Source organism: Gallinula chloropus (genome assembly GCF_964237585.1).
Source record: "Gallinula chloropus genome assembly, chromosome: Z".
Classification (NCBI taxonomy): Eukaryota; Metazoa; Chordata; class Aves; order Gruiformes; family Rallidae; genus Gallinula; species Gallinula chloropus.
Window position 1 is genome coordinate 87303711 of NC_140089.1, and position 15820 is coordinate 87319530.

The following is a 15820-nucleotide window of genomic DNA, read 5'->3' on the forward strand; positions in this document are numbered from 1 at the left end:
TTTAGGATTTGGTTTTATTTCTCATTATCCTACTTTCTTTTCATTGAATAATAAATGAGATTAATTTTATTCCAAGCTAAGTCAGTTCTGCCCATGACAGTCACCACTGAGTGATCTCTCCTGCCCTTATCCTGACCCAGGAGCCTTTCCTTGGATCTCCTCTCCCCTGCCCAGCTGGGGAGAGCAGTGGTCGAGCGGCTTTGGTGGGCACCTGGCCCCCAGCCTGGGTCAACTGACTACCACCATCTCATCCAAAATTATTTCCTTCTCCCCTGCTTGTCCTCAGCTATCAGACTCACTGCTTGGTTCCTTGAGTGGAACACAGGCCTAAAGCACCTGCTGGAGATGGACTTTGTGTTAGGTGTGACACCCTGAGCCATGGACAGGCCTGCAAGGTGGGGGGTCTGCTCTGTGGGTCCTGCTTCCACTCTCTGTCTACTGAATGAATGCACAGATGTCATGAAAACTCTCGTTCTTACGGAGTTTATTTGCTGGAATAGGGTAAAATCTACTAATTACCATAAACAGTGTAATCTTGCTAAAGGAAGAACCCCATTTAGATCGGTCTTTAAAATAACAGCTATTAATAATAATTATACATTACAGCCGTGCTGATAATTGCTAAGTTATAATAAGCAGTTTGCACATCTCTTAACTGCTTCTTCTGATGACTCCATGTTTTATGGTCATAGTAATGAGCATGGCTTGGGCTTTGTAGGAAAGGTTTGGAAGGTAGTTTTCAGGATCCCCCAAAACTTGCAGACTTTGTGCTTTCACCAAGGAGGGAGAGGAGGGGGAAATGGGAAAGAAAGTACTGTTTTGAGATCGATCTCTATTAGTTGTCACTTGAGAATATATCTGGGGTCTGGGAATCCTTGGCAGTAGGTTCTACACCAATGCAAATCCAAGGGATCACGACTCCCTGAAGAGGTCTCAAGAACATGTATTAACTCCGTTTGGGAAGGTGTCAGCTGCTTTGATGCTTGAATGTGGGTTTGGGGTTTTGTTTGAAAACCTCTTGTTTGTACTTGCTTTGAGGGCGAAGGTGGGGTGGGAAACCTGCTCCAGGTACAGAGGTTCCCTGACATGCAGCACCAAGAAAAGCAGGAGTCATAGAATTATAGAATCATAGAGCTGTAGGAGTTGGAAGGGACCTCGAGAGATCATCGGGTCCACCCTCCCTGCCAAAGCAGGGTCCCTGGGACATAAAAGTCCATCCAGCTTGTGCCATCTTCCTAGCAGAGAGGTTTAATTTTGGAAAGGGAGAGAGGATTTAGCATTGGTGTGGAGAGTAAAACTTTGTGGGTAGATTTGAATCATAGGATCATAGAATGGTTTGGGCTGGGAGGGACCTGCCGTGGGCAGGGACACCTCTCACCAGACCAGGCTGCTCAAGGCCCCATCCAACCCGGCCTTGAGCACCTCCAAGGAGGGGGCAGCCACCACCTCCCTGGGCACCCTGTGCCAGGGCCTCACCACCCTCAGAGGGAAGAATTTCTTCATAATATACAGTCTAAATTTCCCTGCTTCCAATTTAAAACCATTCCCCCTCATCCTATCACTCCAGGCCCTTCTAAAACGTCCCTCCCCAGCTTTCCTGTAGGCCTCTTCAGGTACTGGTAGGCCACTATAAGATCTTCCTGGAGCCTTCTCTTCTCCAGGCTGAACCACCCTAACTGTCTCGGCCTCTAAGAGTAGAATCATTGTATTTTACCCTCCTGTTTCCCTGAACTGCAACTCCATTTAATTCCATCAACCAGGAACCACGCCCAGAGGAAAGCCCAGTTTTACAGAATCCATAGAGAACCCCCACACTGCTAACAACGGCAGTGTACACAAAAAGCAAGCACTACTTCTTCACTGGTCTGGATCTAGATGGCAGCTTCCCTTCCCAAGGTGCTTCCTGACAAGGAGGGAGGGCCACCATTTTTGTGCACCCCAGTATCTGCCCCTCTTGAGGGGACGGGCTGCCTGAACTAGGACCTAGCCTGCAGGACCCAGAAAACAGTCTTCTGTGTTTCTCTTGGGTTTGTTTTGTCAAGCACGTTTTATATATGTGCACCTCATACTCACTGGGATTAGGTAGAGCCCAGAAATCAGTGGGTAACAGCTGAAAAAGCCTTGCCTTAAAAGGTCTTCTGGAGGATGGTGTCCAAAACAACCCTCAGTTGAGCACTGGGACATTTCTGGGCAGGCTGGTGGAAGTGGGGAAGGCAGGTAGCTGGGAAGTGCTAACCTAAAATAAGAGAGTCTGCTCAGAATGAAGTGTGGAAGGTAGGCTGAGAGCAGAGGAGGCTTTCTTAAAGTGATGAAGTACTTAAACATCATCTCACGGGATCAAAACATTCAGGGTGGAGAAGACTTCAGGAGGTCTGTGGTCCAACCACTTGTTGAAAGCAGGTTGAGCACTGAACTTGGGTGTTACCCCACTGCTGTAGTGATGAGACATGTGTGGTCCTGACCATGAACCCCAATATAGGAAGGGAGTGTGGTCAGAAGGGGAATTTAAAGGGCACATTCAAAAGACCCGGAGTTGGTCACTAGCAGAAAGTGCCAGGAGATGCCAAGAGGTCACGATGTTCCCCTGCTTCTTCAGCCTCCTTATTGACACCCCCATGTTGGGTGGTAGTGGCGTTATCAGCAGTGGCCCCAGCACACTGGGATGTCCGTGTCAGGCAGCCCGTCTCTGTCATTATGTGATTCACACCGGCTCCGTGCAGACTAAGCATATAAAGAAGATTACAGACCACAACTTGTTAGTCTTTTATCTTATTATGAGGGTTAGATGTCAACCAACTCCCTGTCCATGCCCAGACATCTGCTGTAGGCATCCCTGTGCGTGATGACAATCCTATCGCAAATGGATGTGGTAGCTCATCACCCTACAGCCAAGGGGAGTTTTCTTCCTGGTAAGTTCTGGTTTCCTTTGGAGACGGGTGAAGGTGGACTTGGTTGTAGAGTTTCCTGCTGGAGATTGATAAATATCTCAAATACAAGGTTTCTGTGTGGTTGCTGGACGTTGGCGACTGCTGACAAACCCATTCCCTTTCAATCCCATATCTCTCCTGCTGGTAATCAGCCAAATGCTGGTTGGACCTGGGAGGGGGGGTGAGCACCTCAAAGATGCAGTCACATGTTAGTCCTTGCTCTGCTTTGTGGTTTGTTGTGGGTATTGGAGGAGGAGCATCCCTAGGGCAGTGGCCTGGCATCCATTTCCTCCAGCGCCACCTTTAAATATACTAAAATAGGCAAAAAAACCCCCAACCACTTCAGGTTTGTGTTGTGTGCCCTCCTGGGATAGAAAATACCCTCTTGACTCTGCTTGCTTCATCCCAAGCAGTGCCACCTGCCTCAGTTGTCCTCTCCCCCAGTTGCTCATCTCCCTACACTGCTTTGATGCTGAAGGGCCTGGAACATCTCCCGTATGAAGAGAGGCTGAGTGTGCTGGGGCTGTTCAGCCTGGAGAGAAGAAGACTAAGGGGGGACCTTATTCATGTTTATAAATAGCTTAAGTATGGGATGCAGGGGGAAATGGGCAGCCCCTTGTCAGTGGTCTGTGGGGACAGGACAAGGGGCAATGGCTGCAAGTTGGAGCACAGGAAGTTTCACACTGTCCTGGTTTTGTTCAGGATGGAGTGAACTTCATCTGTAGCAGCAGCTGGAATGCTGTGTTTGGGAGTTACAAGGGGAGTAGTGCTGATAACACCCTGATGTTGTTAGTTGCTGTCAGACAGTCAAGGACTTTCTCAGCTCTTCATGAGAAAGGAGGGGCGAAGCCAGGACAGGTGCCCCAGCTGCCCAAAGAGAGGATTCCAGCCAGTTACGTCCTGTCCAGGATATCGGGGGCTGACGGGAGGAAGGCCGAGGGCGGCTCCAGGACGCGCGGTTCTAGGGGGACGGTCGGGTCCCGGGACGGCTCTGGGTGGCACGGCCTGAGCTGTGGGTTCGGTGAGAAACTGCATTGGGTATCAACAGCTTTATATATTTTTGATCTAAAGTCCTGTCAGCATTGTTATATTTTATCTTTCTGTTATCTTAGTAAACTGTCCTTATCCCACCCCACGGGCCTCTTAGTTTCTTAGTTTTGGGGTTATTTGCCCCTTCCTTTTCCCTTCCCTTACCTCTCACACCCCCCCCCCCCCCCCTTCCCTCTTCCCCTGCTCTTTTCCTTTAAGGAGCAGGCAGCTGCGTGGATCTCGGCTCTCAGGCAGGGTAAAACCACGACACACACCAGTCTGGGGAAGAACTTTTCCCCAGTGAGGGTGAGATAGCCCTGGGACAGGCTGCCCAGGGGGTGTGGAGTCTCCTTCTCTGGAGACATTCCAGCCCCGTCTGGACACCGACCTGTGTGACCTGTCCTAGGGAGCTGCTTGGGCAGGGCGTTGGACCTGATGGGCTCTGGAGGTCCCTTCCAACCTCTATGATTCTGTGATTCTGTGATTCTTTACTCCCCCCAGGACTCGTTACAGCCACCTATTCTCCTGGTCCTTTCTTCAGCACTTTTTATTTCATAATTGGTGCTCTCCATTCAGTAATTGTCACTAATTAGCTAAAAGCAGGGCAAGCAAGCTCTCTTCCAGGGCTCCATGCTTCCTGGGCCTCCTCTTTTTCTCTCTTCATGCCTGTTTTCCCCTTTCTCCTTTTTAATACGCCGCGTGATTTTTGCTCAGGAGTTAATGTGTGATATTGATCTACGTAATGAGCCTTTTTGACAGTCCAGGCACATTTGGGAATAATTCCTTGAGCAGATGAAATCCTTAGGCCAGAACTGCTCGTTCTCAGCAGCTTCCAAACGAAGCCACAATTGTTCAGAAGTGACAGATGAGAAATACTTCGGGAGCTGGAAATTACACAAGCTGGTAATGGGTATTTTTTTTTATATTTTTTCCCCTCTCTTTCCCTTCTGGATGGTGTGTGACTCACTCCAAATTTGCTTCTCGATTTTATAGTCTCAAAACGGGCTGTAAATACCGGTTTCCAGTGCAGGAGAGGCTTGAGGGATGAATGGAATCATGGAATCACTAAGGGTGGAAAAGACCTCCGAGGTCATCTAGTCCAGCCATCCCCCTGCCACCTCTGTTACTAATCCATGTCCCGAAGTACCTCATCCAAAGCCTTGGTAGCCTTGGTGCCCTGCAGTGTGGTGGGAGCTCCTGTGTCTTCTACCTCCCAACTGCAGGGAAGGAACATGAGCCTGGTTTGGGTTTGTGTGGTGAGGGGTGGGAGGGTGGGGGTTGCAGGGGTGACTTGTGCAGGAAGCTGAAGACATGGAAAATGCTGTAACCTGTGTTGGAACAAGCCCCTGGCAGGACCTGCAGCCCGTGGGGAGAGCGAGAGGCCCACGCCGGAGCAGGATTGCTGAGGGGGCTTGTGAAGAAGCCCCCTCAAGAAATGAAATAGCTGAGTGTAATGCAGCAAAGTGTGTATATCCTATGGAACCTGCTTTGGCGGGGGGGGTTGGACCTGATGATCTCAGACAGAGATTTCAGAGCTGCAGGGGTGGGAAGGGACCTCCAGAGATCAGCAGGTCCAACCCCCTGCCAAAGCAGGGTCCCTAGGACAGGTCACACAGGTCAGTGTCCAGAGGGGGCTGGAATCTCTCCAGAGAAGGAGACTCCACACCCCCTGGGCAGCCTGTCCCAGGGCTCCCTCACCCTCACTGAGAAGAAGTTCTTACCCAGATTGGTGTGGAACTCCCTGTGCTCCAACTTGAGGCCATCACCCCTTGTCCTGTCCCCACAGACACTGAGAAGAGGCTGCCCATGGCCCCCTGTGTCCCACCCTTCAGCTCTTGATCCCCATTGATCAGATCCCCTCTCAGGCTTCTTCTCTCCAGGCTGAATAGGCCCAACTCACTCAGCCTTTCCTCACAGGGGAGATGCTCCAGGCCCTTCAGCACCTCTGTCCCTCCTCTGGACTCTCTCCAGGAGATCCCTGTCTGTTTGATCCCAGGGAGCCCAGAACTGGACACAACACTCCAGGTGGCCCTGACCAGGGCAGAGCAGAGGGGGACGATCCCCTCCTGTGACCTGCTGGCCACACTCCTCCTGATGCCCCCCAGAAGCCCGTGGGCTCTCTTCAGATGTACATCTTCAGACGATCAGGATGTCACCTGTTGATGTTCCAAGTTCATTTCCTGCTTAAGGGACTACTCTGGGATTTGCTGAGTTTTTTCATTCACTGTACAGATCAGAGGAGACAGAAGTGGTTTGAGTTCAGTCTCTTGCACTGGTTGAAGAGGTGTATGTGGGGTGGTGTATCGGTTGCTGTGTCTTGGCTTTGGAAGGGGGCTGGGGATATAGAGGGATCTAGCTTTGGTTTGCAGCAGAACACCTAATTCCTTGATGATCTGCATCCTAAACAGGACTGTCCTCATGGAGTTTGCAATGTAAGCCCCTGGATAATGGCATGTTATTGTGCTAACCATGATATACACGTACATATTTAGGAAATGGCTGTTCTCCTGGAGCAGAAGCTGGAGGGAGGAATAAGCTGAGCTGTTGGGGCATGTGGGTAGCTGAATCAAGCCTTAAAGCCACTAGCTTAATTTGTATATACACCTGCTTGCATGTGCAAGGCCTTCTCTTTCTCCTCTGCTCTGTATCTTGACTTTAACCAGGAGGAAGATGTTAAAAACCTACACACAGAATATTTAGTGACTCGGATTCCTGTCTCTGAAGGTTTATGTCTTGGCTGGGCTATCTGCTGGTTTCCCAGAGCCAGTTTGCATCCTTGAGGATGTTTCATCTTAAAAGCATCCTAAAGCTCCTATGTCTGCTGTAAGGGCATTTTCCTGCAGAGTTCACATTAGCTAGCTGGTGAGATGGGCAGGAGTTTTATCTCCCTGGAAGCACTGGTCCCTTGGAACTGGGAAAGGACCTCTTCATGTAGCTCCAGCCAGGAAAACCTCAGATCCATGACACTTGGTGGTCTGACAGAGCAGGACTTGGTTTGGGAGAAGACAACCCATGAATGGTCAAGGGGAACATGGGCTTGTGCCTCCCTGGAGGTAACATCTTCCCTGTGGTTGGGGCTTGTTGGCTGCGCTGGTTCAGAGCTCAGCTGGAGGGATCACATCGTTTCTTCTGGGGTTGCCAGTCATCTGGTTGATGCAGAAGATTCTTTGTTGTATTGCAGGGTTTGTTTTTTTTTTCCCTTTTGTAAAACTCTTTTTAATCTATTTTTAACCAGAACAGGTTTTAAAAATAGGTTTTGGTCTGATCTCCTGTTTCACCTCCACATGAAAACCTCCTCACTGGACCGCTTGCAGCCACACTGTTTAGTTCCTGCTGCCCTGGAGAATCTTCTCAAGTATCCTTCTCTTCCTCACACCCCTGCCCATCATCCCCAGCTTCTTACCCTCACCTGGCACCGCTAGCACCATCAGCTTTTTAAATTAAGCTTTATTAATTTTGTTCTTCCTCCTGTGCCCATGTCTGGAGATTTTCAGTGCTTTGGATTTTAAGAAGGAGGATAAGCAGAGTGTCTGTTGCTGTCCTTAGGTGTAGGAATATTACAGAAATTGGACTTTTTTTTGTGTGGAAACTCTAAACATGACCACCTAGGATTGTTATAAATGATACTGGATGCACAGCAAAGGTATCCTGCCTGTGAAAACTCAGGGGCTTGGACTACTGGGGTTTATTTTAACCTATTTATAATTACTGGAAGTAATTCCTTGCTTTTTAATTTTTTTCTTTTGTTTTTGTTTGTTTTTTTTTTAACTTTCTCAGGCTCCCTCTGTTCTTGGCATCTCTCCTGAAGGGATGGAGAACTCATCGGTGGCATCAGCTTCCTCAGAGGCGGGGAGCAGCCGTTCTCAGGAGATAGAGGAGCTGGAGCGTTTCATCGACAGCTACGTCCTGGAGTACCAGGTCCAGGGGCTGCTGACAGATAAAACAGAAGGGGATGGGGAAAGCGAGAAGACGCAGTCCCACATCTCACAGGTGGGTGAAAGGCACGGTGGGGGAGAGGGGCTGATGGAGAGGGTCTGGTGGACACATGGGACTTGTTACCTGGGTTGGGGATACCTCCCCAACTGAAGCATTTTGGTAGCACAGGGGTGAAAAGCAGGACATGATAGAAGGCTGGATGTGGGGCAGCTTGCTTGTTCCACCAGATAGGAGGTTTCCAAACAGTTGGTAGTGGTCTTCTGCCAATGGGGTTTTGGTTTTCCATGGTCTCCAGGTGTGTGCCCCGAAGCTCTTTGACTTCTCCAGGGTTCCCATTTATGAATGAAGGGCATTTCATATGTAAGTCACAGATTCACAGAAGCGTAGGGGTTGGAAGGGACCAATTCCATATGTAGATGGGAGGCACCTCTCTCAATCCTGAACAGCAGGCTGCTTCACCAGGGTAGGAAGATCCTGGAGGGACTGGAAGAACTGCTGCAGTGGGGCGATACTCAGCAGTGAGATGTGCACAGGGGTGTCTGTGAAACAGCCAAGTCTGAAGGTCAATTAAAAGCCCCAAATGCCCCCATAAAGTGTCGGGTCCTGATGGCATTTTAATAAGTGTAATAAGCTGTTTGCTTGCCTTGTGGCTGTCTTGTTGATGAAGGAAGATCTGTATTTCAAAGTATGGGAGTAAACAGCAAACAGAAGGGTGGTTTTAGTGGGGATGTGGTTTGGTGTAGTCATTAGGAATGGCATGTTCCAGGGTAGTTTTGTTCCTAAAATGGATATTTTAGGTCCAACACAATCATAGAACCATAGAATCATAGAAAATCCGCAGTTGGAAGGGACCCATAGGGATCAAGTCCATCTCCTGAAAAAAACACAAGGAGAACTTAGACCTCCTGAACTACTGTTGTTGCTCAGAGGGAGATTGTTTGTAGACTGGTGCCACAGTGAAACAACCAGGCGTGTGCTGAAGATGTGAACTGTTGGGTGAGGACCCTGTGGTGCAAGGAGCAGTGAGCTCCAGTCCGTGCCCTTGGGCTTGTGAGGCTGTTGTGATCCTCTATTTGTGACAGAAGTGCTTTGCAGGACTTGCAGGACTGCTGGTAGGATAAAATGTTTAGCTTAGCAATCACTTACCTACTGGTTATGAGGACAAAACAAGAACAGTAAGACTGAAGGGTTGTACGGGTAAGGATATGGCAATCATGGGATACCTGCTGGAAGAGTCTGCTGCTCTGATTGGGCCTTTGTCTCTTTATTTGGGGTGCAAGGGAGACTGATCCCAAGCACAGATCCCTGGACCACTTCATGTTAAGCCTTAATGTTAGTTTCACAGAATCACAGAACTGTAGGGGTGGGAAGGGAGCTCCAGAGATCATCGGATCCAACCCCCTGCCAAAGCAGGGTCCCTAGGACAGGTCACACAGGTCAGTGTCCAGAGATGGGGCTGGAATCTCTCCAGAGAAGGAGACTCATGTAGGGCATGTGGTGGCAAGACAAGGGTCAGTGGTTTTAAATTGAAGGAGGTTAGGTTTACATTGGATGTAAGGAAGAAATCCTTCCCTGGGAAGGGGGAGGCCCTGGCATAGGGTACCCAGAGAAGCTGGGGCTGCCCCTGTATCCTTGGCAGTGTTCAAGGCCAGGCTGGATGGGGCTTGGGGCACCCTGGGCTGGTGGGGAGTGTCCCTGCCCGTGGCACGAGGATTAGTCTAGTTGATCTTTGAAAGTCCCATCCAACCCAAACCATTTGTGATTCAATATCTGAATGATCCCAGCAGTGTTTTTATGATTTATCTGAGCTGTGCAGGTTTGCTGGAGCTGGGGATCTGCTCCAGAGCTTTGGACCCTTTATATTTTAGCTTGGTGGGAGTAAGCAACCAATCAAAGGAACCTTTTTAAGAACAGATTTTGCTGAAGAGCTCTTTCACAGTTTGGGGGCCAAAGCAGTTAGAAGAGGGAGAAAATAAATTTAAAAAATTAAGTGATCCAAAGTACTTTACAGTGCATTTTTTTTTGACCCAAGGCTGGAAAATTAACTGTGTTGGAAGTGTCACTTTGGAGGGGCTTCAGGCCAAACAGGCAAGAGCTGCTTTAATTAACGTGCCGAGTTTAGGAATACTGTTCAATTAGAAATAAACTAATAGCCAAAGGTTTACAACCACTTGCAGCCTGTCTGCACCTCTGCCCAGGCTCCCCCTGAAACTTAAGGACAGAGCCTGCTAATTCTGGTGGCAGCCCAACCAAATCCATCTCCCAGGATTTTAGATTTCCCCCTCACCTACCCTGAAACCCAGCATTTAATACCAGTTTTAATTAATCCTTGCCTGGTTTTTTTTAATAGCAGTTCTGGGAATGCTGAAAGATGGTCAGGTTTTATTTTAAAAGAAAGAAAAATTAATAATAATGAAAGATCTGAACATTGAACCTTTTAATTAAATCACCTTTAGAGGCACCCCAAGTAAGGCAGCTAAAGGTGGTTGTACCCCACACCGTTGATGTGTAAGTTTAACTAGGATTTCCATGGGGAACTCCAGGAAAATGCAGTGTTCCATGTTTTTAGGGCTTGTGTATGGGACAAGAAGTGAGGACAGGCTCTTCATATGTCACCTGGTTTTATTGGGCCATGTCTTAAGGCCTATATTAATAAGAAGAAATTACCTGTTGCCTCCCAAAGATTTTCCTGCCCACCTCAAACCCTGGATTTGGGTAACAAATAATGAGGGTTTTCTGGTTTTTATTTTCTCTTCCTGATCACTTCTTATCACAGCAAGTAATAAACAGGCACATACTCTGCAGCTTGGTGGAAGCCAGACTGATGGGAGGCAGCTTGTTCCCTCTTAATGAGAGCCGGAGGAAAAAGGATGGGTTTAGGGGGAAGGCACTGGACTGAGACCAAGAAAATTGTTTGTAACTTCAAGGTTCTGCTGGCAAGCTAATCTTTAATGCTGGGCAAGTTACTTAATCTCCTTTTGGTTCGTTTTCTTGTGACTGTAATAATGTTTTCCCTGCCTGAGAGAGGATAAATCCACTCACCCACACATCTGAGATGCTCAAACTGTACCACTTTCCCAGATAACTTCTCTCCATGCTTGAGGAAGGAAGGAAAGGCACAATGTATGTTCCCTCATCCTCCTGGCCACTCACAGGGGAGCTGAATCCATCACCAGGCTAGAGAATCCCAAGTGCAGGTGTTTCCATGGTGGGGATGTCTCCAACCTTGCTCCCACCAGGAAAAAGAGGGAAGACAGAGAGGAAAAGGCAATTTTCTTTACGCTTTGGACATAATAATATGTGAGATGGAGCTTGGGAGACCTTTCCAGGCAGATGGTTGCACTTCAAATTATTAAAGGAGGTAGGCAGTAGCCCTGGTAGGAGACTCTCAAGCATGATGGCATCATTAGCTTCTCCAGGTAGGTCTGCAGAGATGGCAGGAGCTCATTACAGGCAAGGCTGAGGTGCCTACTTCTGGTGAGCTAGAACAGGCTCTCTGATGAAGGCAGAGCTCTGGAGGGATCATGGGCAGTTTGAGTGGTGGCTCTTCCTCTTATTTTGTGGCCTTACCCATACTGCTCAAGGTCTCCAGTAGGTGCTGTTGGTGTGGAGCTGAGTCTCTGTTTTCTTGGCACACCAGCTTTGGTGATGGCATTCAAGCAGTGGGTGTCTCTGGGGAAGCTGAGCACTTCCAGGGTGAAAGACCTCAGCAATAGGGCTGGCCACCAAGTTTCAGTCTCAACTCTGCTGGGTGGGGGGCACTGACAAAATGAGTTTAGGATTAAGCAGCATCTTCCATGTTTGTCTAGTGAATTAGTGAATACTTCTCTTTTTTAATTGCTCCCCCCACCAGTGTTATGTAAGCCCTTCTTTTATTTGAGGGGGGGGAAAAAACCCCAAATGACCCCGAATGGAAATAAGTTGGTGGAGGCATCTCTCTGCCAAACCTTGAGGGAAGCTGGCTGAAGCAGCTCAGCGTTCCTTGTAGCCAGGAAGTCCACTGATGCCCCTGTCCTTCACCGTGGGGTGAAGGTGGTGTGACAGCAGGGCTGCCACCCAGGCTGCATGTCACAGCTGCAGTGTAGGGCAGTGGTCAAACCTGAAGCTTTGAGGTCTGTTTCCTGTGTTGTTTAAAATAAGAACACTGGGGTTTGTCACCTTGGGATTCATACCTGTCCCCAAAGACAACACAGCTGGGAAAAACAGAAATGTCCCAACTTCCCAAGGAAGTCTCCAGGGAACAGACCTGAACAGGCTGGACCGATGGGCTGAGCCCAACAGGATGAGGTTTAACAAGGCCAAGGGCAGAGTGCTGCACATGGGACACAACAACCCCCTGCAGCTACAGGCTGGGGGAGACTGGCTGGAGAGCTGTCAGGCAGAGAAGGACCTGGGGGTGTTGGGTGACTCCAGACTGACCATGAGCCAGCAGCGTGCCCAGGTGGCCATGAAGGCCAAAGGCATCCTGGCTTGTGTCAGACACAGTGTGGCCAGTAGGGCTGGGGAGGGGATTGTGCCCCTGGACTGGGCACTGGTGAGGCTGCACGTTGAATGCTGGGTCCAGTTCTGGGCTTCTCACCATCAGAAGGACATTGAGGTCCTGGAGTGAGTCCAGAGAAGGGCAGCCAGGCTGGGGAAGGGGCTGGAGGGCAAATCCTCTGAGGAGCAGCTGAGGGAGCTGGGGGTGTTGAGCCTGGAGAAGAGGAGGCTGAGGGGAGCCCTTCTCCCCACCTGCCCTGCCCTGCCAGGAGGGTGCAGAGAGGTGGGCGATGGTCTCTTCAGCCAGGGGCCAGGAGATGGGACAAGGGGCAATGGGCTCAAGCTGCCCCAGGCAGGGTCAGCTCAGCTGGGAGGGGAAAGTTCTTCCCTGGCAGAGTTGTCAGGGCCTGGCACAGGCTGCCCAGGGAGGGGGCTGAGTCCCAGCCCTGGGTGTGTTTAACAGAGGGGAGATGAGGTGCTCAGGGATCTGGTTTAGCACAGGACTTGATGATCTTAAAGGTCTTTTCCAACCTTGTGATTCTGTGATTCTGTGACAAGAGAAAAGTCCAGTCCAGCTGCCCTGGTGTGTATTGTATGCCTGAGATACCAAACACTCTTGGAGTGTGCAAGTTGCTGGGGATGTATTTCCTTGCACAGCATCATTTCAGGTGCCTTCCTGCAACCGTGCCTGTACCCTCTCCTTGCTCACTGTCAGCAGGTGGAACATTTCCAAGCTGAAGCCTTTGGGATCATCCTGAAAAGGACAGGGAGTGGGGAGGGTGGGGGAAGCCCTCACACATACAAGTGATGCTACAGCATGCTGCAGACTGACACAGCAGTATTTCCCAGCCTGGCTATTATTTTACACAATCCCTTTTTTATCCCTTTCACAGTGGACAGCAGATTGTAGCGAGCAGCTTGATGGCAGTTGTTCCCCATCCCGAGGGAAGGGCTCGTCGTCTCACGAACAGAATCAGGTAGGGGCTGTGTTTAGCTCTTCCTCACCAAACCTTTGCTTTTCTTCCTGTGCTGCCTCATACCTAACAGCTTCCCTTCTCCCTTGGAAGGGGAGAGAGCTCTGCTTGGCTGCTGGCAGCTCACTTCCACCAAAGCCACAGGAGATGAGCAGCATTCCCGGCATGCAGATGGATGTTTTGACCAGCAGCTTATTGCTCTGCCATGAAGGGGATAAAAATACAGAGTGTTGCATTTATTCCTGAAGAGCTTCTTATTGCCACCTCCTCGTTTGAGGGACCTATTCAGAGCTTCAGAGCTGACTTGGAAGCATGAGATGTAGGTGAGAGGAGGGAGCTTTGTGTAGCTGCGCTTCTTGGTTATGTGCTGCAGCACAAGGAAGGTGGTGCAGGGAAGAAGATTAAATAGCCAAGGGGCTGAACTGGGAGAAGACCTGAAATTGCACGTGTGTTGGGTTTACAGTGAGAGAAGCCACGTGTGAGTTGGTTCTGGTGGTTGTCTGTGGTGTGAGCATCAGTGAAGAGAACCTACCAACTGCTGCTGGTATCACTGGAGGTAGCTGTCCCTCCTCTGTGCAGGCAGCAGTGTGGGAGAGGGTTGGCTGGTGTGGAGGCATGGGTTTGGCCATTGTCATCATGTTGAGTGCTGTGCCATGGTGTGACCACCAACCCTGTTTGAGCAGCTTTCACCCAAGGAGAGGAGAGACTGGGCCAGCTGCAGAAAAGGGTGAAGTGGCTTTTGTAGTTGCTGTGGCAGGTGGATGCCCCACCTGGAGAACGGGCTTCAGGCTGGTGGTTTCAGTGCTCTTTGCCCTACTTGATGTCCACCAGGCTTCAGACACGTGTGTGAGATGAAGCCTGGGACCCTCCTTGCAGGGTGGCACAAGAGGCTGTGCCAGTCTGAGCAGTGAGTATTGCAGCTCCTGCACCCCACTTTGGAGTAGTTCCTTTCCACGTGGAGCCATGCTGGAAGCTGCTTGGCTGCAGGGTGGGGGCTCACACGTCTCCTTCCTGCTGTATGCTTGGATGGAAGGATTCTGGGAGCATCTATACAAACACCCTGCACACAAGAAGCACAAGAACTTGCTGTGAGGCTGCGTGCTGTAAGGAGACGTTGCTGTGGGTGAGCCTCTGAAGGTGCCAGGTGGAACTGGGGGTTTTAATTCATTATAGCTTGGGCCTGCTCTGAAATACTCTACAGCAAAACCCCAGCTGGGCTCCCTCCCACCTTTGCAGCCATCTCCTTGAAATTCCACAGGGAGGCCTGGCTGTTTCCATCAAGCCTCCTTGGGTGTTATCAGGACCCAGTGTTATCCCAGGGGAAGAAGGTCCCTCCCTCTGGTGGGTACCACGGGAGGATGCAGGAGTCACGTGAAGCGATGCTTTCCTGACTCCAATCAACACATCCCTTTCATCTTCCACCTACCTCATGCTGTGCTCTCTTCTGTGTCAGCTTGTGGGTTTTTTTTAATTTATATATTTCTTTTTCTTATCCTGGGCATGAAACCTATTTGATCTCCTCCAGCACAGAGCTTGTTTTGTACACATAAATAATACTCACTGATGCCTGCATTGTCTTCCCTGCATTTGGGCTCTCTCCCAGCCTGCAGTGGAGTTAATTATCTGTCTCCTTTAACAGGGAGTAACAAGTTTTCCTCAGCACCAAAATGGCACTGCAAGCTATTGTCCTTCTGTCCAGGCAGTGGGTTTACATGATTAAAACACTGCCGGTGAGGACCAAGTTCAGCTCATTAGGCTTTCTAGCTCTTTATTTTTCACTGGTAGTTTTAAATGCTTTAAAGTAAAAAAGGAAAAATCATCAATAAGGTGTTTGTCTGGATTGTAAATCATCAGTCACTCTTCAAACCTGCTAAGGAAAAAGCTGGCTAATTGTTTCCCAAGGAATGCTCAGGGGCTTTTGTTGCAATTCATTACGTGTTTTGAAGGGTTTGGTTGGACAATCAAATTCCTGGATTTTCCTATCTTGTATCCATCCAGCTGAGGTTGCAGCATCGCTGGTTGTGCAGCGCACGGCAGCCAGAGCTCAGAAATATTTGGGTGTGAGATTTCTGCTGGCTTCAGCTACTGTGAAAATACAGGTTATGTATCAGCGACCGCGATACGACTCACGGGGTTCTAACCTGGTGACCAGAAAGGGCATTTATATGGAAATCCAGGTGTGGTGGTTTTACCCCGGCTGAGAGCCCAGATCCACGCAGCTGCCTGCTCCTTAAAGGAAAAGAGCAGGGAAAAGGGAGGGGGGTGGGGAGAGGCAAGGGAAGGGAAAAGGCAGGGGCAAATAAGAACCCCAAAACCAAGAAACCAAAAGCCCCTGGGTTGGGATAAGGACAGTTTACTAGAACAGCAGAGAGATCCAATATAACAATGCTGACAGGACTCTAGAGCAGAACATCTCTGCAGCTGCTGATACCCAATGAGTGTCTGACCCAACCCACAGCTCAGGCCCTGCCACCC

The 15820-nt window shown here is 49.6% G+C and overlaps 1 protein-coding gene across 2 annotated transcripts in view; it reads left to right on the plus strand.

Moving 5' to 3' along the window:
- Window positions 1-7766: 7766 nt before the first annotated feature.
- Window positions 7767-15820, plus strand: part of CTIF (cap binding complex dependent translation initiation factor) — a gene marked incomplete at both ends in the record, with an annotated part of 131305 nt that continues 123251 nt past the window's right edge. For both annotated transcript variants that reach the window (XM_084278201.1, XM_084278202.1), the window contains 2 exons: window positions 7767-7946; window positions 13265-13348. In XM_084278201.1, coding sequence (XP_084134327.1) covers window positions 7767-7946; window positions 13265-13348 — 264 coding nt within the window. The remainder of the gene's footprint in view (window positions 7947-13264; window positions 13349-15820) is intronic.